The following is a 23,676-nucleotide window of genomic DNA, read 5'->3' on the forward strand; positions in this document are numbered from 1 at the left end:
CAAATCCCTTTAGATCTCCATTCATCCATGTACACAGATTTCCTACACAAACGGATATACCTGTTGTTCCATATAGGGGTATTGTGAGGAGTAAAGTTATGTTTATAGATTAATTTCCAGTACAGAAGGGCCTGCTGATGGAAAGCTGAGAGTTTAACAGGTAACGAACTGCAATCAAAGTCACAGCGTAACAAAAAGTCTATTCCACCCATTTTGCCAAAAATCAAATTGGGAATAATGTTCCAAAAGGAATTTTTGTTCCTAATGAAAGATCTTAACCATTTCAATTTTAGTACATCATTCATAACATCAAAGTCAATGGCATTAGCCCCACCCTCTTCATAATTCTTAATCATATCATTTTTCTTTATATAATGACATTTGTTCCTCCATATGAATCTAAAATTAAGATTATTTATAGATTTAATCAGTTTTGGAGATATGGGCAGAGAAAAGGCTGGATAGATTAGTCTGGATAGACTGTCCATTTTGGTTAGCAAGATTCTCCCAAACAGAGTTATGTCCCTTTGCAGCCACATGTTCAAAATTGACTTACACTTTTCTATATTGGTACAGATATTCTTATTTTCTGTTGATGTCTTATCCTTACAAATTACAATGCCCAGATACTTCACCTCTTTTTTGATCTGTATATTATTTATCGCTTGAAGGGGACATGACGCATGAACCTCTAATAATGATGTTGTTAGGCTTAACTTTCCGGGAGCTGCGACAGCTGGAACCGCTGCCGAAAACTGTGGCGGTGACAGGAAAACGGGACGCGGTGTCGTGAGTATACGCACCGGCGATAGAGTTAAGCCGAGCGGTGAAACTGAAGTTATGGGGAAGGTTGTGGATTGTCCCACGAACTGCAGTCTTTACCAAAGGCAACCGTATCCTAACTTTTGTACACACATTGCGTCACGTCTACAAAGTCGGCTAGCTAGCGAACGTTTGCAGAATATTTCCTATTCCCTATTATTGATTAGGTAACAGCACACTAAACTCGTCAGTGGATTACATCAGAAGTACGGAGAAATTCGTACGTAGGAATGCTGTTTTGAGGTATCCTTACTCCAGGTACTTCGCACTGCAGCACAGCTGTAGGTGGCGGCAATGTGCAGCTTGTTTCAAAACGGTTTTGAAACGAAGAAGAGAGAAACCAGAAGGAAGGACTGCTCTCTGTGTGATTGGCTGAGATGTGACCAATGGAAAGCTGACAGGATATTATCGCGTGTTCGCGAGCGCGCGCGCGTGTGTTTGGTAGTAGTGTGGATAGTGCAGCAAAATGTTAGGAAAAGTTTTGACTTCGCTGCTTCTTCTCGCTGTCTTCTTCTATGAACCCGCTGAGGCGCAGAAGAAGAAAGAGGTGATGTCTTCAGTGGTGTATAGCCAAGAAAGTTGTTAAACTTTGGAGGGAGTTTTTCCAACTTCGTCAAAGTTGCACGTCGTCTGTTTCCGCATCATTCTTGGTAGCTAGCTTAAGCTAACAGCTGCTAGAAAGAGCCCAGTTACTCATTATCTAAAGTAGTTTTAGCAGTTACAGCAGTAGCTTAAATAACATGCTAATTTCATCAGACAGCATTAGTTTGATCACAGTTGTTAGCTCCGACTAACCCAACTACTGGTTGTAAACTTGACTGGGCGTTATTAAACCGGAAATGAATTAAACATTAATTACCTTTATTCTAACGCCACAAGGGCGCGTTTAACTGAACGAAAATAAAATGCATAGACAATAGAAAGACGTTTGTTTTTGCTACTGGAGCTTTAGCAGTTGTTGGTGTCTTTGTGTGTGTGTGTAGACTCTGCTGTCAGAGAAGGTGACGCAGATGATGGAGTGGGCCTCCAAACGGTCAGTCATCAAAATGAATGGAGATAAGTTTCGTCGTTTTGTCAAGGCTCCCCCTAGAAACTACTCAGTGGTCATCATGTTTACAGCACTGCAGCCACAGAGACAATGTGGAGTGTGCAGGTAACAAGTAGCAACAGGAAGAGCACGCACTGCTTTTATTCCAGCTTGGATTTGTGACTTTAAAACATGTTTCCTTTTCAGGCAAGCTGACGAAGAGTTCCAGGTGTTGGCTAACTCCTGGCGTTTTTCTTCTGCCTTTACCAATAAAGTCTTTTTTGCGTCTGTTGACTTTGATGAAGGATCAGATGTATTTCAGATGGTGAGACATTTTATTCTGTTTTCATGCATTTAAAAACATCTCAGTCAGGCCAACTTCTGTATATATAATGAAGTAATCTTAGAGAGACTTTGTAATTTTATAATAATTTAATGCTGGCACTCATTTGGTTTAATGAAAACATGTTTTTTCTTCATAAAATCATTCAACAATAGCTGTACTGGAGCACCTTTTTATTAAAATGAATTGTTAGACCGCAGACTGCTTCTGTTATTTTAATATTATCACACTTTTGTTTTGTACAATACATTTGTTTAAACAAATTTAGTTGACCTAAAAATGTGTGCAGTGTTCAACCCCTGGGCTGTTTCCCTGTTGTGTTTGCATATTCACCCTGTACCTTTGTCTGTAGTCCAAAGTAAAAGATGATAAATATTAGAACATATTTGATTACATTTAATCAGACATCCCAGAGGAGTCTAACTTGTTAAATCCCATCACTACACATATCTAATCTTCTGATTGTCTCTGTATTTTCAGCTGAATATGAATTCTGCCCCAACATTCCTCCATTTCCCATCCAAAGGAAAACCTCGAAGGTCTGATACGTATGAGCTCCAGGTCCGAGGCTTCGCGGCTGAGCAGCTGGCTAGATGGGTGGCAGACAGAACTGATGTACAAGTAAGTGTCAAACGTTTCAATGAGATCAGTGAAGATGTTTGCAATAAAATAAATTCAGACTTCTAATTAAAACAAACGAACACAATCAAACACGGGCATGGTGAGAGCCTCTGAAGTCTACTCTCATGTTTGTGTGTTTCAGATCCGTGTCATTCGTCCTCCCAACTATGCAGGGCCTCTCCTGCTGGGATTCCTTCTGGCTGTGATTGGTGGACTTGCATATCTACGAAGACACAATTTAGAGTTTCTCTTTAACACAAATGTCTGGGCCTTCTCCGCACTGGTAAAAACTACCATCATATACACATACATGCTTAAATGCTTAGTGTTCAGCCAAGCTTATTTGTTTTTTCTCTGGTGATCCAAGTAAAAAAAAAAGAAGATCAAAATCTTCTGTCGTCCATCTCCACACCGTGTCCAAAAGCATGTCAGATAGCCTTATAGTGTTGTGAAATGTGACAGTATACATGGGTGTGCACATTATCTGTGGCTCAATACAAGTCACCCTACAAACTAGACAAAAACAAAGTAGATCTGCTGTAGCAGGTGTAGTTCCCCTGTGGGCGCTTTTCTCCACAGTTACTGTAAGAACTGTTTTCTACATTAGTGTGCAGAAGTCTTGACTTTGTTTTGCTTCCATAAAGCCAGACTTTCTTTTAATTGTTTTAAAGTGGCTTTCAGTTCTCCGAGCTGTCTTTTTTGTTTCAGGGTTTCTTTAGACACTGGCGGCTTTTTCAATCATTTTTGGTTCAGTACTTGTACCTGACAGTTTTCAGAGGACTTGTTGAGGCACTTGACACCGGCTTATGTATAAAAAATGGGCATCTAGCTCAAAAGATTAACCTCTGTTGTGTCTACACAGACGAATGATCCAATAATCCCAGCACTTCGCTGCTACCAGCCTGTTGCAATAATAATAATGGATTGCATTTATATAGTGCTTCTCGAGACCCTCAAAGCGCTTTACAATTCCACTATTCATTCACTCTCACATTCACACACTGGTGGAGGCAAGCTACAGTTGTAGCCACAGCTGCCCTGGGCAGACTGACAGAGGCGAGGCTACCATATCGCACCATCGGCCCCTCTGGCCAACACCAGTAGGCGGTAGGTGAAGTGTCTTGCCCAAAGACATAACGACAGAGACTGTCCGAGCCGGCCTCGAACCAGCAACCTTCCGATTACAAGACGAACTGCCAACTCTTGAACCACGATCGCCCCTACTAAATACATACATTTCCCCCAAAAGATGACTCCCAAAGAGCTATTAGCCAAACACTTAGAAATGTCAGCATCTTTTTCTAATTTCGTAGAACAAAATAATATTGTAAATGTTAAAGTACACATTGATCAGTGTGTAATTAATGCATTCTCATATACGTAGAATTCCTTCATTAAAATGAGATAGGAGCAGGCACCGGTTTGTTTCACAACATAACTCGCTCTACATGCTAATCAAGTCACAAACGTGTTTCTTAGTGAAGCACGAACAGGAATCCAATCAGCACGCGTGCAGGATAAAAAGGTTGATGTGGGGAAAACATGAGTGTTTCAATAAGAAACATGTTATGTTTGTGGTGTGATGTGCATGTAGTGCCTGTAACTGTGAACTGTTTAGTTTTAGGTGGGAAAAGAGAGACTGTATGATTGCATTCAGTAGTGTTGATTGCATTTTGTGATCTGCTCTGACAGCTGATTGTGTGCCTCTGCAGTGTGAACATGGACAGTGTGTCCTGAGTTTTAACATAAAACTCATTGTTGCAGCCAGTGACAGCACAAACTCGACCCCCTTAAACAGATTTTTAATTTTACTCTCCTTATAATCCACTGACTTATTGGTTCTGTTACTACTTAGCTAACATAAACTAATGTAGGTTGCTTAGCAACCAACCACCCCAGACGATGGCGTTAGACAAGTTTTAAAACTTTAAGCACTTAAATCCAGCTTCAGACGGTTAAATCTGTCTGTTTTTAAGAGCAGGCCTCCATGGTGCAAGTTTATACATTTAGTGTTTCATGTCCAACAAGAAATGCAAACATGCAAGTCACAACAACATAAAGAGTCTAGAAATGTTAAAGAAAGAGATGGAGCTTCAACAATTCATCGAGTAATTCAAACAGTTCCTTGTTTAACACACAGCATGTGTGCTTCACTGACATGTGTGACTAAACACAGACCTGTAATACAAACGTATTTAGGAACAACATGTGAGTAAAAAGTTTGATAACATTAAGCAAACACAGTCTCCAGTTTTCCAATAAAAAGGGCAAAAAGCACTGGGTATCATTAAAATTGTAACAGATTAGATGATTTTCATGACAGAGAACTGAACAACATGCAGCTAACGTACAAAGAAGGGCTTGATGTGTCCTGAAGATTACGCAAAGAAATCACACAAAGAGATCACACTGCGTTTAAAAATAAAGGTGGTTGTACAAAATATTGGCTTTCAGACTCGTTAGAATACTACAGACTTGTGTAAATGTACTATATACTGCATGACCTTGTGTTTACAATTCAATTTCAATATTCAATATTCTGGTTTTGTTAGCAAAAGATAAAGAAATGGCGGCGCTCAAGACTTTTGCACAGTACTATAGATGCATGTGATTCAGTGTAACTGGTACAGTAAATCAGATGAGCTGGGAAGGACCAGCTGTCAGTTAAATCTGTACATTTGATATATAGTGATCATAACACTCGCCTGGAATAATCTGGAGACGGTGGAAACAACCGAAGAGCTGTTTCCTTTGTTTTGTTTTTTTTGTGATAAAATGTGTGAACAAGTGAAACTCTTACAGTCAAGTTAGATGTTTTTGTTCACATAAAACACCCAACAGCTCATACGTCTTTGTGTTTTACACATTTTATTTGTGTTTCAGTGCTTTGTCCTGATCATGACTTCAGGGCAGATGTGGAACCACATCAGAGGACCACCTTATGCTCACAAAAACCCCAGCACAGGACAAGTTGTAAGACACATACACTTCATTCATGTCACTAATGTAACATGTTGGCTCCAACAGAGTTACTACAACTATTTAACAACGTGCTTAACTGACGTGTGCCACTGTAAGCTGACTGAAGAGGTCAGAAGATGACATCATCATGACCATGAATGTAATGCATGTTACCATGCTGAATGATTGGACGACACACATCTTTAATGAGTCGAGCTGAATTTATTTTGGAGTTTCTTTATTCCACACATGGCCACACACACACACACACACATATGTGTATGTATGTACGTATGTATGTACGTACGTGTGTGTATATATATATATATATATATATACACACACACACATACATATATATATATATATATATATATATATATATATATATATGTATGTGTGTGTGTGTGTGTGTGTATATATATATGTGTATATATAGATATATAGATATAGATATATACACGTGTATATGTACTAGTCAATAAAAATAAATAAAGGAAGTATAAAGTTGTAGTGAATAATGATCACTAATGAGAAATGAAACAGTGTTAAAAGATTAAAAGATGTGAGCCTGTGTGGAGAAAATGCAAAATAAATTCATATTCGTTAAAGAGCAGTGATGGGTTATTAAAGATGTGTGCTGGTAAAAGGAGGTTACCATGACACTCATGGCCACATTAAGTGTATGTAGTCTTTCGACCATAACTGTATTTTGACCAGTCTAAGAAAATATATTGATTTGAAAAGTGAGAGATGTGACTGTGTGTTTTCAGAGTTACATCCACGGCAGCAGTCAGGCACAGTTCGTGGCGGAGACACACATCGTCCTCCTCTTCAGTATCCTTCAGCTTTCTGCAGATTAACACTTGTATAGCCAGTGTCCACTAAACACACACATTTCTCTTTCAGCTCAACAAACCTCCATGGATAATAATGGCTTCCCTCTGCACCATTTAACCATTTACTAAACAGATGATCTTCTTTTTAACATATTGGACCATTTTTAAAAAAATTCTGTTTTCTGCCACTTGTGCGAGGCCAGATCGCGCAGGCAGCAGCCTAAGCTGCGAGTCCAAGACCTCCCTCTCCACAGCCACCGCAGCTTATCCAGGGACACGCCGAGGTGTTCCCAGGTCAGAGATAATCTCTCGGGCATGTCCTGGGTCTGCCCCGGGGCCTCCTTCCAGTGGGACACAGGGAATTTCAACCATGTCTTTTAGTTGTCTAACTTATCCATGTTTGACAGAATAGTAGGCTGTGATCAGCACGCCTGTCTCCACTGTTCACGGTCCACAGTGTAGCTGTGACACAAAGCACCTTTGTAGTTTTCTCATTTTTCTCAGTTTTATGTGCGATATTATTCTGAATTAGATTCTGAGCACATCAAACTGTGTGAGCACCACCTGTGTTATTCCAAAATCCAATACAGAAACTTTTTGCCTCAAAATTTTACACACAGAAAAAATGAAAGTTTGCTAGCAGCTCTTTCTTCTTAGCATTCTTCTTTCAAAACCTCTCGAGCACCATCAGATTTGAAGTGTTGGTGCACAGCCATTTTCAAAGCTCTCCAGAGGGATTCAGCCACGTTCAAATCTTGGCTCCTGCTCTGCCACTCAAGAATATTTTACAGAGTGGTCCTGCACCCACTCCTTGTTCTATTGGAAGCTCAGCCTACCCCCAGTCTGAGGTCCAGAGTGCTCTGGAGGTGGCTATCATCATCGTGTCTGTGGATACATCTTTCCTCGACCCTGACTAGTCTCCCAGTTTCTGTTGTCAAAGTTTATCCCCACACTGTGATGCTGCCACCACCAGGCTTCATTGTAGGGATAGCACCGTCCAGGTGGTGCCCGTTTTTCTCCACCTTTGGGATTCAGGCCAGGAGTTCAGTCTCTGTTTAATCAGAGAACTATGTTCCTGGTCTGAGAGTCCTTCCGGTGGCTTTGGTCAAACTCCTGACGGGCTGTCTTGTGCCTTTTACCCAGGGGTGTCGCTACTAAGGCCCTTCTGTCCCGATCAGTCAGCCAGCTGTGGGAAGAGTCCTTGTGGTTCCAAATTCTTCCATTTACTGATGATGGGGAAAACCTCACTCATTAAGACCTTCAGTGCTGTAGAGGTTTTTCTGTACACTCACCCAGAGCTAAGCCTCACTGCTGTCTACAGACAACTCCGTGGACTCGATGGTGCATGTCAGAGCACAAACCAAGCTCTCAGCTTTTGGACCTCACAGAGACGAGTGTATGCCTTACCTAATCACATCCACTCAGCTGAGTTTACCACAGGTGGACCTCAGTCACATAGTAAAGCAGCAGAAACAGGACACAGCTGCTTAACTTTGACTTTCATGGCAAATAAATATTTATCTACATGTGATAGTTTGGAGTTTTTAATTTTGCATACATTTGCAAGAATTTCCAGCCGACTTTCTTCACTTGGTCATTTTGGGCCACTGTGTGCAGAAGCTTTTTCAGGGACGAGCTCTGTCTGTGTGCAGCAGTGCTGTGTGAGGTTGTCACCTGCAGGAAGCCAGAATGCAGCACATTAGTTTAAATTAAATGATTCTCTTACATTTTAATATTGATTCATATCTGAGTATATATATTTTTTAATTAATTACATTTTTCTCCCGGAGGTACCAGTCTGGTGCTTTGACACAGAGCACAGCTGGGCCCTGTCTGAGTGACTCAGGCCTTTGTACCTGCTCAGGTTTCCAAAGCTGTTTACACTCCTGTTTCCCAGATTCTTCTGTAAATGCTGGCACAGTCTTGGTTCTTGTACCCATTGTCTGTGTTTATTTCTGGGGTGAATGGTGGCCTCGTTACCAATAAGGTAAAAGCTTAGCTGTGAGTAGACGGATGCTATAAACTCGTTGTTCAACCCTTGACCCAGCTGTCAGATGCGGCTGTTACCATGGGAATAGTTCTACTGTGTGAAGCTGCTACTTCAGACATGGATATTGGAAAGAGAAAGAGTACGTGTATACACACACACACACACACACACACACACACACACACACAGATCACTTCGTGTCTTCAGGTTTTCTAAGATCATTTTCCAACAGAGCAATAAGAATATCTAAATTGTACGTGCATTCCTGTGTATGATCCTGTTTACCAAGTTCTTCTGACCTTAGAGCATCTGTGTACTTATATGAATATAGAAAACACTCCAGAGTTTCCAGATAATAACTTTTGATAGAAATGTCTAACCTAACCTTGTCTAAACCTGATATTCCAGTCAGTGAATCATCATCCCTGAGTTTGTATACTTGTCTGCATCATGCATAACGAGGTATAATAGCAGAACCCTGCGTGTCAGTTATGTGTGTTGCAGGTATTGGTCTAGTTATGCTGTTCTTCAGTTGGTTGCTGTCGATCTTCCGAGCCAAGTACCATGGATATCCATACAGGTGCGAACACGTTAATATTGGATTCTCCTGTTTAATCCACTGTGACTGGCTCAGATGCTGCTTTGTATCGTATTGACTGAAAGTTGTCTCATCTCTGTTGCAGCTTCCTGATGACTTAGTGCTGATCAGCTCCTCCAGAGTCAAAGCAAGTATAGGTCAGAGGTCAGCCGTTCTGCAGGGTGCTGTCCACAGCATCTTTGATGAAAAACTGTTTGCCAAGCCATGGTTTGTCCTCTGATCTGTTTAATAAAAGTCAGTACATCATATACATACGGTGCCTTTTACAAAATCACAAGTGGTTCCTTTACCAACGACAGAGCTCTGATCGCTGCTGTGCAACATGAACAGTCATGTACCAAAAGGTGTCTTCTTGGTCCGAATTTTGGCCAAATTGTTTGTTTTTGATTAATTTCTAACCTGCAGGTTTCCCGCTGTGTTTTTGTCTTAAAGTACAGACATGAGTCAGGACTGTTTAGTTCTTGTTGCTAAGACCTCAGCAGACATTATAGTCTGTTGTTGCTGTGACTCTTAGGATCCAGCAGTAGTACTCTGTGTGCTATTTGTACTAAAAAGGTTTTGTTAAAACATCAGTTTAGCCCGTTTCTTTTTTATATACAAATACTTCCCTCCTTTAGTAATACTCTGCTTGATTTTTACTGAGTTTGTACACTTTTGTTGCAGTTAGGCTAACAGGAACAGAGATCGTGTTGGAGAAAGTAGTTCTTGTTAAACTTTCCCCATAAACTCTGAGCTCAGAAATACTGATACCAGGAGTCACTTTGGCAAACAGTAAATAGAGAGTATAGTCTTGATTTTAAACCCACATTTAAATTTAAATGTGATATTTAACATTGACACTCTATTTGCCCCAGGAACTGTTAAAGTTAGCTGTGTTTCCTGTGTTTGGGGTTAACAAACCGAGTTTTCACTAAACCTGTTTTCGGGATCACGGCCCTCACACATGTAAAATATGATCTGTAGAAACAGAAGTTATTTTCATTACATGGTTCAGTAAAATTCAATAATCAGGTAATCATTGGTGTCTTATTACTGTGATCACAGCCCTTTTGTTTTTAAATGAAAAATGTCAGATTGTATGAAAATATGTTGGTACTTTGTTGTCAAGCTAACTGTTCACATTTGGGAATTCTTTCCAAATGGGCCTTATTTGCAGAGCATGATGGTATTCATGTGTCTTTATGTGTGTATACATGAGGACTGGGAGAAGGTTGCATTGTGTGTGTTATGCTTTAAATGTGTGTTGTTGCTGCGTTATCAAGTTCAACAAAGAGGGAATATTTGATCAGAGCTGACTGTTGCTGATATTAAAGTGTCTTAACTGAGGATCTGTGTGTGTGTGTGTGTGTGTGTGTGTGTGTGTGTGTGTGTGTGTGTGTGTGTGTGTGTGTGTGTGTGTGTGTGTGTGTGTGTGTGTGTGTGTGTGTGTGTGGTGTCACCACCAGACTCTGCAGAGTGACTTTACTGAGACTCTCTTTTTTTTGTGATTAATATTTTTATTGTATTTTAGAACACTACAGTCCACTGTAAATACAGATCACATCACATTAAAGAGAAACAAAACATCAGCAGAACAGTAGAGAATACAAAACCAAACTGAGGGGGAAAAACAAAACAACACAAAAAACCCCAAAACCATAGCCAGCCTTGACTACGTGGGTCTTGCTGCGTGCCACACTCTGAATACTTGGTCAGAATTCCAATATCTATCTCACTCTAAGTTCTAGTCTGATCCTTTTATTCTGGACAGATATGGATCCCACTTCTGGTGGAAGCTCTCCGCTTTATTCAGAAGCCTGTATGAGAGTTGTTCTAGTGCAGCGAGTCTCCCTAGTTGAACATGGCATACAGAGACAGGTGGGGTGGAAGGGGGCTTCCAGTGGGAGATAATGAGTTTACGCCCAGCATCAGTGCAGTCTGTACCCACTCAGCAGCCTTAAGTGGAACATGTTTAAGGAGTGATGGGTCCCCCAAAACGAATAGTCTTGGTGAGAAAGGAATATCCCATCGTATAGTTGATGTGATAAAATCATGTATCTCAGTCCAAAAGATTTGGGTTTTAGGACAGCTCCAAACCATATGGGTCAATGTGCCCACCCCAGTCTGACATCTCCAACACTCAGGGGACTGTATGAGGTTCGCCCTGTACAGTCTGTGTGGCGACCAGTAAATTCGGTGCAATAATTTGAATTGGATTAGTCTCGTTCTAAGTTCCCTGGACACCTTTTTACTATTCTGCAAAATTGTAGTCCATTCCTGATCTGTAAAAACCACACCAAGGTCAGCTTCCCAAGCTAATCGGAGGGCGGGTACCACATGTGGTTACTCGTGCCCTTAACAAGCATTGAGTAATAATTAGAGGCTTCACGACCTCCCCCAAAGAGTTTTTTGATGTAGCTGAGATATTCGATGATTGGAGGTGACGTGGAGGAGGAACCAAAGGTTTTGAGCAGTAACTGCCGGAGCTGCAGGTACCTGCAAAACTGACTCTGTGGCAACTGAAACTGTGCTTTAAGGTCATTGAAGGACTTGAGAATTCTCCCCTGATACAGGTCTCCAAGAACAAGTATCCCTCTCTGGACCCACAGCCTCCAGAAGAACGGAGACTTATTAATGCAGAGTTTGGGATTGAGCCATATGGAGGCCTCAGTATGGAGGTGGGAGTTAAAATTTAATAGCACGGCCACCTTCTTCCATGTCGTCTGCAGGAATGAAAGAATGGGATGGGTTTGTATATCTGGTGAGAGCTTGGTGGTTAAAATGTGCATTGGGGGGGAGTGGTGAGCACAAAGCACTCTCAAGGCTAAACCATGGGGGGACTCGTTCTGGAGGGAGAGCCCAATGAACCATATGCTGAGACTTTCTTTTTGTAAGGAGGACTGTGCCTGAATCAGTCTCAAAGTGTTACTGGTTTAGTTTCTCAGATATGAGGCACATTTCTGCTGCAGTCGAACATAACACATGATTTTGACCAAGTTTCTGGTATTTTTACTGTATAATTCCACATATCACTTCAGAAAACAGATGTCAGTGTGACACTTTAATATTTTCATAATCATATTAATAAAGTACCTCCCCATACACACTATTAGACACTTACACAGAGAAACCTTATGAATACAAGCACATACACACAGGTATGCACAGACACACTATCTCGGTTGGCTGCTCCCTCTAAACATATCATACATTATTAGTACTGTATGCTGCTCAGTAACATTCAACATTTATTATTTACTGTTTCCAGTTCTGTACTTTTTTTTTTAGTTAAAATAAATAATAAACAGTCTTAATAAAAATCTAATCAACTATGACAGTTAAGTGGACAAAGTATAACAAAAAGTCCAGTTGGGGAAATAAATCCGTTTCTTGGCCTTTACACAGTAATTGCTACAGTGCTGAACAGGACAGGCAAAAAAACAAGACATATTAATAATTAATATTATGGGATTAATATATTTTATAATAGCGTTTTTCACCCTACGGGTCAGATTATAAGCAATTAATAGAGGAGAGACTATATTTCGTGTATCAAGTCTTACGTGTTATTTTAACGTTTGCCTGTAGGAGGCGGTAACACTTACTCAACTACACTAAGCCTCAAAAACAGAAGAAGAAGAACGAACCCGGAAAACATTGCAAGATGGCGGAATCGGAGAACAGCAACAGTGTTAGACAGCCATTAAATGTGGACGCAGAACCTCTTAAATTATCAGAGTTGTTAGATCGTGGTTGGAAAATATTCGAGGAGGTCGACAGCACAAACGAGCCTCTGGGCTCAAACAGTATTCAGGTGAAAGTTAAGCGCGGTGTTCAAATGTTAGAGGAAGCCTCCCGGATGGTCGCTCAGCTCGACTTGTTTAGTCGCAACGAAGAGCTCGAGGAGATCGCCACGGTAGACCTGAAGTACCTGCTGCTGCCCGCGTTGTTAGGAGCTCTCACCATGAAGCAGACCACCCGGGACAAACGGTTGGAAATAGTCCAGACGGCCCGCGCTTACTTTATGGATTTTTTAAGGAGATGCGAAGAGTATAAGGTGTCACAGTTTAAACTGCCAGACTCCACGGGTGAAAAAGCACGGCCTGACGGAGGGTCAGAAGATGGAAACGCTAAAGCTAATGTAAGTACCTAACAGAGAGCAAATAAATAGCAAATGAGCTAACCCTCCGGCTGTGTTCATAAACACTACCCACTCAGCTTGGGTGGGTGCGTGGGTTTGTTTCTCACTAACATCAGTTCTTGTCATAAGCCTGACATGAATACATTCCTGTATTCTCAGTGGGTTTTCTTGTAGAATGAATAATACTCTCTGGGATAAGTAACTGATTATTAAGCATTTGTTATTTTTGTGTTGGGATTCTGTTACCTGGACGTTTTCAGCGGGAGAAACGTTTCGTCATCATCCAGGTGACTTCTTCAGTCTCAGCTGACTGCAGGTTTCCAATCTTATAAACAGGACATTTGCATAATGACTGACACCAGCACCACTGTAGTGGGCTGAGAAAAAAGTCCCGCTCACTGTGCCAGTTAGATCACATCATCCTAATAATTTCGAAATGCAAAAGCATTTTTTTAATCACATTATTACAGCCTCATTTATTTTTAACCACCACTGCAGCTGAATGTATATCAGTGATTACGTTTAAATGACTTTTATGCATCATTACTTTGTGTGTGACAGAAAAACTCCCACTGAACGTGTTTGTGAACAAAGATGGCCACCTCCTGTTTCTATTCCCAGAATGCTACAAATTATTGTATATTAAAAAATATCACTTGATTTTTCAAGTTAGCACCAGCTGTTTTATGAAAACCCAAGTTTTATTCAAATTCAGATTATTTTTTTTTTTATCCTTTAAGTGCCAGTAAGATGACATACTGCCACCTACTTTTTAGGGGTGAAGGTAGATGGTTGCAGTTTGTTTTACCGTATAATTGATGAAACCTAATATTTTTTTCAACCATCATTGCAGATCAGTACCAGTAACTATGATTTTTTTTTTTTAATTTTATTTTGTGCATTGTTACTTCTTTTTAGGAATGCCAAAAACCCCTCCCACTTGGTGTTTTAGTGGCTTAATATGGCCATTTATTGGTTGATTTTACAAAAATGCTATATCAACGTGTATTTCAGTGTGTTTGTGTGTGTGTGCATCCTGGAGAGCAGCAGGATGTGCAAACACTGGTCCTAGCAGACACACTTTCCACAGCCTTTGGTTGCCGTTCTCCTGTAGGCGCACAGTTCGCACCTTGTTCTCATTTTGTTGGTGGGCTGTGGGTTACGCTCTGACCCACAGCCCACAGACTAATGTAACCAGGGATCAGTGGCAGCAGCTGCTGCTGAGCACGGGGGGCAAGGTTGTCACCAGCATGTGCCCCGAATCCAGGAACATCCTTCATTGGTAGCTTTTAGAGGACTCCCAGTCCTGTGCCTGATTTCCACAGGACAAAGGCATTGTGTGCGTCATTCTATGATTGTGCCAACCAAAGCCAGTTTTCTTCTGAGGAGTTCTCTCCTCTCTGTGTGGAGTTTGCATGTTCTCCCCTTGTTTGTGTGGGTCCTCTCCAGGTACTCCAGCTGATATATACAGCTGAACACTGGTGTGTTCAGCTGTATATATCAGCCAAAGGTGGCTACTTTGAAGAGTCAGAGGTTTTGAATACATTTTGTCTATAAATTGATTCCATGATTTCTTTTTTAACTCCAGTTGCTTATTTGTACTATGGTTTCATTTCAGCGTGCAATGAGACATTAAACTGCATCATTCTCAATAGAAAACTGCAAAAATTGTGGTGTTCTAAAACTTTTGACCCGTAGTGTATTTCAAAGTGTAAAGACTGTCTCCAGGTGGAAGACAGACGGACCAGATTGTTCTGTAAATAGTTACACAGAAAATGCCTGTATTTTTATGTAAATAGATTTATATAACTTTGAAAAATTTGCACACTTTTTTGACGTTTACAAGTTATATTTGCATTTCAAGCCACACTGAACATTATGGTGAGAGAGAGGAAAGGTTTCTTTGTTTTTAGTTTTTCTACAAAATTGACATTAAAGAAAAGCTGTTGGAGTGAAATCCCTCGAGCTACTGCTCACTTCATGTTAGCGACCAATGAGTTTTGAAGTAAACAACAATTGAATTGATTGGATCAGCCATAAATTGTCTTGTTGGTCTAATCACTCTTTTTCAGTTTGAATCCCACCGTTCTTTGATGGACTGCACTGGTGCATCCCTAATCACCTGTGCCTTTGTTTGTTTCTGTATGAACTAACACAGCACATTGAATACATTTACTTTGAACAAGCTGCAGTGTTCATATAATGTAATAACAACAGGTTCTTTTTATTAACTTCACTGCTAATGAAGGTTGTACATTTGGGTATTTATGTCACATAAGTGAGTCACAGAAAAGTGTGTCCAAAGCGCCACAGATTTAAGTCACACAACCAGAAAGTGATGGTTTCTTAGGAGTGTGTGTATTTACATGAAAGCTTCTAAATAACAGAGTTCACATAAGTGTGATTTGGAGGATGTGTAAATAATGACTCAGTGACGTGTGCTTTTTGTTTCAGTCTTTCCCCGGCCCATCCAACCTGGTTGCTATGGCAGCTCAGAGACAAGCTAAAATTGAGCGGTACCGTCAGAAGAAGGAGCTTGAGGCCAAACTGTCTGATGTTCGGAGAGCTGTGGAGAGTGGACAAGCTGATGATGAAGTCACCAGAGATTTTTACCTTCTGAATGTCCGAAGATGGGTCACTGTGTGTTTGGAGGAAGTAGAGAGCATTGACCAAGAGGTGGAGATACTCAAAAAGATGGATATGTTTAAGGAGAATCCTCCCAAGCAACCAAGTCACCCATCCAGGCCCCCCATGAAACCCTTCATCCTCACCAAGGATGCTGTACAGGTGAGCTGGTTTGTTGTAGTACTGATTAAGTGACATGCAGTCACAAGATTGCACATGCAGCCTGGACTCTCTTAATCAACCTCTATTGTAATTTCCTAAAGTGGTCTGCTCGTTAGTCATCTATATTTGGTAAAGGACCCGTGCCTGTGAGGATGATGCGTCACACAGCTTCAGTGATGTTGAGTCCATGTCTGATACTGTTTTAAGTCTTCAGTGTAATACGTTACTTTTTCTGAGTAATGACCCAACACTGATCAATGCAAAGCTCCAGCAGGCACAAACATGTGACCACACAACATGTAATGAATTTGCACAAATGTCTTTGATATGCTGCTTAGTGATGGTGTTCGTGAGAACCCCATGAGAATCAATAAGTAATATCGATAATGGAATCACTAAATTCTTATCAGTTCCCATCCCGACTCCATTTGACTGTAATCCGCTTTGACACGTCTCCATATTTCATCGGCACCCTGTTCATGTTTCATTCCTGCACTAACTGTTGTTTCAGCTAACTACAATCTGCTAGCCACTACACTGATGACATTATTAATGAGCAATAATAAATAATCAAAAGAGAAGTTCAGAATGTTCATTTTTATTGGCCTGTGGAACTTATGTTAATGCAGTTTTATTAATATAATACAGCTATACTCGCTATATCACGGTTCACCTTTGGCGACCTCGCTGTTTCGCAGATTTCTTTTGTTTTGTGCGATTTTGCATGTTTTTTTTCTTTGTTCTTTTTTTGTCTCTTTTTACAGCGTATTGTGTTCTGCGTCCTGATTGGCTGTAGACCATTATCAATCTCGTGCCGTGTCTCCTGTACAGTACATAATGCGTTCAGCTTGTCAAATTTACATAAATCTTCGATCCTAGCAGTGTGACTCTGAAGTGCTGAACTGTATGTTTGTACGTTTTCTCCCCAACAAACAACAAAGTCGACGAAACGTCATCACCTGCGAGTGACTTTGGTTTCATTCTGTAATACTGGACTTATTTTTCTACGAAGGTTTGAACTTTGTGTTTAAACAAGCGAGAAAAGTGTGAAAATGTTCATGCCTGTCTGAGAAAAGTGTATAAAGTGTGTAGAGAGGGGTTTTTAAAACATCTATAATAATTGTAAAAAATAAAGATGGCCACTTCGTGGATTTCACTTATCGCGGGTTATTTTTAGAACATAACTCCTGCGATAAACGAGGGACTGCTGTATTTAATTTCACTAATGTTACAAATCGTTGAAATAAAGACAGTCTGGTACACCTCAGCCCTGCTCTGTGGAGGAATCACAGCAACAGGCTGCCACCAGCATTCAGCAAGCTACCTAATTTAAACATGGTATCAAACTACGATAACAGTTCATCTGTATGTTCTATGTAGCATCTGAAGCTTTACTGTAAATGTTTGAATTATGCCTTCTGTTTGGATCAGGGGTGTCAAACTCACGGTGCAGTTATATCAGACCGGCAGGATCATTTCACAGGTTATTAATGTCAGTATGTGGGAACTGAATCTTCAGCCCTGCTGAGGATCCATGCAGACATGGATCCTTCTTTATTTTGATGGGCACACCATGCAGCCAATTACATGCAAAGACTGGGATGATGTGAGGATACCATTAGTGAAAGAAGAAAGGGGGGAAGACAGCAAGTATAGTGGTGCAGGCCAGGTGGACAGAGAGACGGGGAGATGGATTAAAATGATGTCCAGATAAAGTGAAGACACAAGTGAAAATGTAAAACGAGCAGCACCTGGCTGCATTTCAGTGATCCTGCAAAGCTGAGTGCAGAATTTATAACATCAGGAGCCGGCTGAAATGATCCCCGTTTTTATTTTTGAGCCATTTTTCATTGCGGAGGTTTAGGTTCAAACTTGTCCAGGCCTTAAACCGCACCTGTGTTCTCCCAGTGGTAGTAAATCTATACAAATAAGGCTTTTACGAAAACACTGAATAAAAATTTGCTTCCTTGAAAAAGACTAAAGTTACAGTTCAGTGTTGAATATTACATCAAATAAAGTAGATACGAAGTGTCTTTGAATGGCAGAGACAGAAATGTGTGCATGTACTACACAGAGTGTCGTAATGAGTCTCACAGGTCTGAGTTTGTGCTTGAAGTTATTTATAATTCCTGACTCGCTGATCACCACAAACAAGCACAAGCAGAAAGTTTTACAGCTTTTCCTACTGATAAAAACCCATTCATGGCCATTCATACTACACAAAGTCATGAAGGAACAGACGATTAAATGACAAAGATTTTTAACTACAGTTAAAAAAACAGAAATCTGAAATTGACCACTAAAAGCATAATAGTTGTTAATCTCTGAAATCGGCTCTGATATGTGGATCCACTGACTCATCACAGTGTCAGCGGACTAAACTGAACCAAAAACATTCAACCAAATATTGGAAATTTAATTCCAGTCTGCTTAAAAATAAGAATTACTGTTAAAAATGTAGTTGCTAGTCCCAGAGACCATTGCCTCTAAAGAACAATACCAGTAAAGAAATGGGAGTTCTGGAAATATGTTGATTCACTATATCATTCAGTAAGAAAGTAACCTAACCTCATTAGACAGTTAAATCTATATTGTAAATCTAACCCTACTTCCAAAGCTTTAACTTAAACTAGATGAATTATATATTCAGAAAGCACACAGAGCTTTTATTAAAGCTAAATGTAACAAATCCCTGATAGTTAACAGTGTAGAAATTACAGACAATGAATTCAATTCTGGAGAAATCTGTCAGTTTAACAGCTGCCTGTACAGCTTATAGATTCTCTTTAGAAGATGCTATTTCTACACTGGTCTGAATCTGGCTGCTCACCCTCTACGTGCTCTCTTTGGTACAGTGGGTGAGGATGATAAGTGTATTACTGGGACAAATCATCAGGTGCTGTCTTTTGGTTCCCTCCTGGCCAGGCGTACCATCTTAGTGAGGTGGAAAGCTGCTGCCCCGCCCACCCATGTCCAGTGGTTTGTTAATATTATGTCATGTCGCAGTCTTGAAATGATCCTCTGCTTTCCTCCTTTCCTGACATATTTCTCAAACCTTCAGTTTGAGGATGTTCCTGCTGACTGACACCTTGTTTATCACGTATAGGCCTGATGACCTGCTGGTGTGTAAGCTGTACTGTGTGAATGTGAAACTCAGTTGTGTTACAGCCCATTTCTGTGTGGTTGACATTATTTGGGTCGTGGTGTTCGTTTCCTTTCTTTATCGATGTATAAATGTGAGAGGTTTACTCTCCCCTCTGCAGCTCTCTGCTCTGGGCTGTAACCAGTCCTTGTATTCTTGTTTGTAAACTACATTTAGGTTGTAACAACATAGTCAAACGTATCTCCAAAGTAGATGTTTTAAAGATGTTTGTGAAAATCAGATAACAGCAGAACTTAATGCAGTGACTGGACGTCTCTGGGTTTGATGGCCCTAAGAAGACCTTTACAGGCATTTTGGGAAGATATAAAAGAGCTTTTACATCAAGAATTTTCAGAAATATTATAGACTTGTCCTCCCCTTCTTATTGCTCATCTTCAAACAGGTCATTTAAATCTCATTACAGAAACACATGAGCTTCTTAAAAGGAAGATTCATAATGACATCAGACTGCTGCTGGATATCACTGAATCAAGAAACCTAACAGAGGGATTCCTTTTCTTTCTGGATTTTTAATATGCCTTTGACTCAGTGGAGCATCAGTTTATCTCTTTGTTACTGTGACTCTGGGTTTAAATTCAGAAACTTAATTTGTGGTTTCTGTCGCAGTGTCAGCGGTCGTGTCAGTATACCACTCCTAGCTTTAAGGTTAATGTAGGAATTCCTCAGCGTTGCCCTCTCTGTCCATATTTACCTTCAGATGTAATGACATTAAGAAACTAAATGCTTTGGGTACAGATGTTATCATAAGTTGATGACAACATGTCCAGGGCTGGTAGATGAAGAGTAGAAATAATCTAGACCTGAGAGCTGTTGACTTTGACTGCCTAATGGGACTGTTTTTAAAAGATAACTGGTTAAAATCCTGGATCAAATACAGTGGCTCGTTTTGTTGCTATATTCATCTATTCAGTAAAGTTCTATTGTTAATGCAACGCTTATAACACTCATAACACTATACTGTGGAATAATAGATGCACTCTGTGAGCCTGGTTCTGTTGGAGGTTTCTTCCTGGGTTGCAATCAACATCCACACTCTAAAGATCTTTGGCACTTGGTGAATTGCTAAGTAATCCTTTAGAGGCCTGAAAAGCAGGCCTCATGGATCTGTTTTATGGGCCAGAATAACCTACTGCTGTAACACTCCTGCACAGGTGTAACCAATTTTTGTGAGCAAAGACCCAAAAATGGGTCAAGCAGTTTTAGCAAACAGCTCAACCACAAAATCTGATCAGTCTTTTACTTTGAATTCAATGAAATCGTTAACATTATCAGAAATGATCAAATAATACTGGTGCTAAATACCTGCTACTGGTCTTGCTGTGGTTTGAGGGGAAACGGTCCACAGATGTAGTCCCCTTCTCCTCTTCCTACCTGGCAGAAGGAAGTCCAGTTCAGTGGACACGGCGTTGACACTCGAAGAGGATGAAAAATTGATTGGGTTGCAATTTTTAACAGAGTTTAACTGAATAGCTTGAAAACGCTGATTAGCTGAAGTTTTCATGCAAGTGCTGTACTTGAAATGTGATGAGGGATCAACAATGTAACAAATGTCACTCTGCTCCTTGTACCTCAACATCATGCCACTCAAAAACATAAAAATGTGAAGGTACATTTTTGAATGTCTTCAAGTTCATATTAGATCAGTTATTTTCTGAGTGAATTTGTTTCGATTTGCTTGGATATGGATTAATGTCCTTAAATCCATGTGTTTACTTTGCACACAGGCTAAGGTGTTCGGGGCCGGTTATCCCAGTCTTCCTACCATGACAGTTGATGACTGGTATGAGCAGCACAAGAAACACGGAGTCCTGCCTGACCAGGGCGTACCCAGGAAGGCCACTGCGGAGGATCACGGGGATCCAAGCGAGACGGACGAAGAAGAAAAAGAGAAGAAGGTTGAAAACGATGACGATGAATCTCTGCTAAAAGCCAGAAACTGGGATGACTGGAAAGACACTCACCGTAGAGGTTATGGAAACCGCCAGAATATGGGCTAGCTCATACCAACAAGTGTGTTCAAACGGACTTGTCTCTCACTTCATTTCTATACCAAATGAAGAAAAACACCACTGCATCAATAAATATGTACATTCATTACTTTGTCTGCAGGTTAGTTGGTTTGGAGATGAACACTACTGCTGATTAACTCATGTTACCACTGCTCTTTTGATTGGATTACATTCTCCTATGTACCGTCGTGGTTTCCAATTACAATAAAAATGCACAATTTTACTGGAACCTTGAAACATTCGTGCTTATCCCTTTTATTATGTCATGGGGAGTGTGACTCCTCGTTTCTCCAAGGGTTAAGAATGACTTATCAAACAGCTGTATGGCTGTGAAACAGTTCATGATCTCTGACAGTTCATTGTCTCTGGTCTGCCTCATATGTGTGACCTAGAAATCTGTCTCCGTGTGTCATCTGCTCAGTTCCCAAAGCTGCGTACTGGAAGCGTTTTGCTCACATACTGATTTGAAGAGGATGGCTGGTTACTTGCAGACGCTGGACTCTGTTTGATTTTATATATAAAGACAGCAATAACAAACTTGCCCTACAACATCACAACATATTACACTGGTTCAAATTTGTTTGACAAAAGCTAATTCTGTGCTTACTGCTCCCATAGGAATGAAAAAGGTAAGTAGCAGCCAGGTGGGGCTAATGATACGCTCACTGATATCCTCCATGTGTGTTTTTTGCAGTTGGTGCTGATACAGCCTTAAGGAGAATCAGCTGTGGTCTTAATGAAGCAACTGCTGCTGCCCATGATTCTGGGTTATAAGAGCATTTTCAAATAATCTGAAGTCCATTATTGGATGTTCGGATCATTTTCTCGTTGACATAAATGGGTGTGCACGAATCGCCTGACGCACAGATCACGTGATTGCCCAGGTGGGGTTTTGAGACGGTGCCAGCAGCTCCCAGACTCCCACAAATGTAAGCCAGCATCTCCCTCTGCACACCCGAGCAGCCCTGGCATCTGTGGGCCGCACTTGGAGGGAGGAGCCTTCAATCTGGACAGCCTTCGCCGTCTCGCTGTGACGTCATCGGTGTTCAAGTGCATCCTTTGAAGGATGCAGCCACTAAATTGGGACACAGCTTGTATTGTGCATGCATTTTCTCTGTCAACAGACTCTAGCATCTGATTGGTTCCCCAGCACAGAACGTCAAGACAGGATTGATTGATATGATGGTGGTGTGGACTTGAGGCAGTCGGGTATCCCACAAATCCCTTCAAATCACAAGAGCAGGTGGAGGTGCTGTATACTGTAGGTAAAGTGTAGAGCAAAAACACCTTTCATATTTTTAAGATTCATCAAGTTTCATTACTGGATCGTTTTAGTGAACCTGATTGTCTCACTGGAGCACATGTTAAACTGAATTATTCATTTCTCTTTATTTCCTGGTGTTCATATGTGTTTAACTCGTTTTAAACGTTACTTTTAAATTAAAACTAAGACAGAATTTTACCAAGAGCAGAAACCTCTGAACCAGCATGTTGGTGCTGTTCGTGGATACGGAAGACTCCAGAAATGATTAGGATATCTGTTTTATTTTATACATATTCAACTGTTTTCTAAACACCAGCTGTCTTTTGTGAGTTTCGGGGGAAAAAAATCTAATTAACATCTAAAGTATATGTTTTTGTTCAGTTATCAGTCAGACCGGGCAGCACGGTGGCGCAGTGATTAGCCCTTTTGTCTCACAGCAAGGTGCTTAACTGCACCACCTGACCGGGGCCTGTGGGGAGTTTGCATGTTCTCCCCGTGTTTGCGTGGGTTCTCTCGCTTCCTCCCACGGTTTAAGGTCCATATGCAGTTAGCGGTGTTAGGTTAATAGGCTAATCTAAATTGCCCATAGGTGTGAATGTGAATGGTTGTCTGTCTCTGTGTTAGCCCTGTGTCGGGCTGCTGACCTGTCCAGGGTGTGAACCACGCCCCCTTTGCTTGACGCAGGCTTCGGGGCTTCAGTGCTATGTAAAATCAATACTCGTTGATGATGAAGATGAAGCCTAATAAAGCCTTGAAGCTTTCCATTCAGTTGCTTCAAACAAAGGCTCATTTCTCCAGCTTCATGTGCGCACAAAGCCCCCTGCTGGTCAAATGGTAACTTTAGTCATTTTTATTAAGAAATAAATATTTTTCTCACTGTGCTTGGACTCAGTTGATCGATGTTTTTAGAAATGGGCTTTCTGGCCCTGGAGAAAAGCCTTGCACATGGTGCCAGGAGGCAGGGTTATACAGGTTAGTTGTACTGCTACACTTGTGAAGGTTCCTCCACCTAACAAATCCCACTTTAAGACTCGGTGCCACTGCTGCCATCACAACATTCACAGCATAATCAGTTGTGCAATCCAATAAAACAGCAACCTGACCAGGTGCAGGCTCAGCCAGCATTTTCAGA

At 40.9% G+C, this 23,676-nt stretch overlaps 1 protein-coding gene and 1 long non-coding RNA gene across 2 annotated transcripts; both read left to right on the forward strand.

Moving 5' to 3' along the window:
- Positions 1-1,209: 1,209 nt before the first annotated feature.
- Positions 1,210-10,527, forward strand: LOC102078729 (magnesium transporter protein 1). The gene is made up of 10 exons (XR_002063176.2): positions 1,210-1,369; positions 1,806-1,975; positions 2,057-2,174; positions 2,673-2,813; positions 2,956-3,096; positions 5,697-5,786; positions 6,548-6,611; positions 8,668-8,742; positions 9,093-9,183; positions 9,287-10,527. It is a non-coding gene; the product is annotated as a magnesium transporter protein 1 (long non-coding RNA).
- Positions 10,528-12,807: 2,280 nt separating this feature from the next.
- On the forward strand, positions 12,808-21,517 carry igbp1 (immunoglobulin (CD79A) binding protein 1). The gene is made up of 3 exons (XM_003454306.5): positions 12,808-13,321; positions 15,776-16,108; positions 20,996-21,517. Exons 1-3 carry the CDS (start codon positions 12,845-12,847, stop codon positions 21,266-21,268), a joined length of 1,083 nt encoding a protein of 360 aa, XP_003454354.1. The 5' UTR covers positions 12,808-12,844; the 3' UTR covers positions 21,269-21,517.
- Positions 21,518-23,676: the final 2,159 nt, after the last annotated feature.

This window comes from Oreochromis niloticus, linkage group LG2, assembly GCF_001858045.2.
Source record: "Oreochromis niloticus isolate F11D_XX linkage group LG2, O_niloticus_UMD_NMBU, whole genome shotgun sequence".
Taxonomy (NCBI): domain Eukaryota; kingdom Metazoa; phylum Chordata; class Actinopteri; order Cichliformes; family Cichlidae; genus Oreochromis; species Oreochromis niloticus.

Excerpts from the sequence above, each read along its gene's own strand:
- igbp1 (XM_003454306.5), top strand. The coding sequence starts at position 12,845 with ATGGCGGAATCGGAGAACAGCAACAGTGTTAGACAGCCATTAAATGTG. Across the intron at positions 13,322-15,775 it reads ATGGAAACGCTAAAGCTAAT|TCTTTCCCCGGCCCATCCAA; the intron begins GTAAGTACCTAA and ends TTTTTGTTTCAG. Across the intron at positions 16,109-20,995 it reads TCACCAAGGATGCTGTACAG|GCTAAGGTGTTCGGGGCCGG; the intron begins GTGAGCTGGTTT and ends CTTTGCACACAG.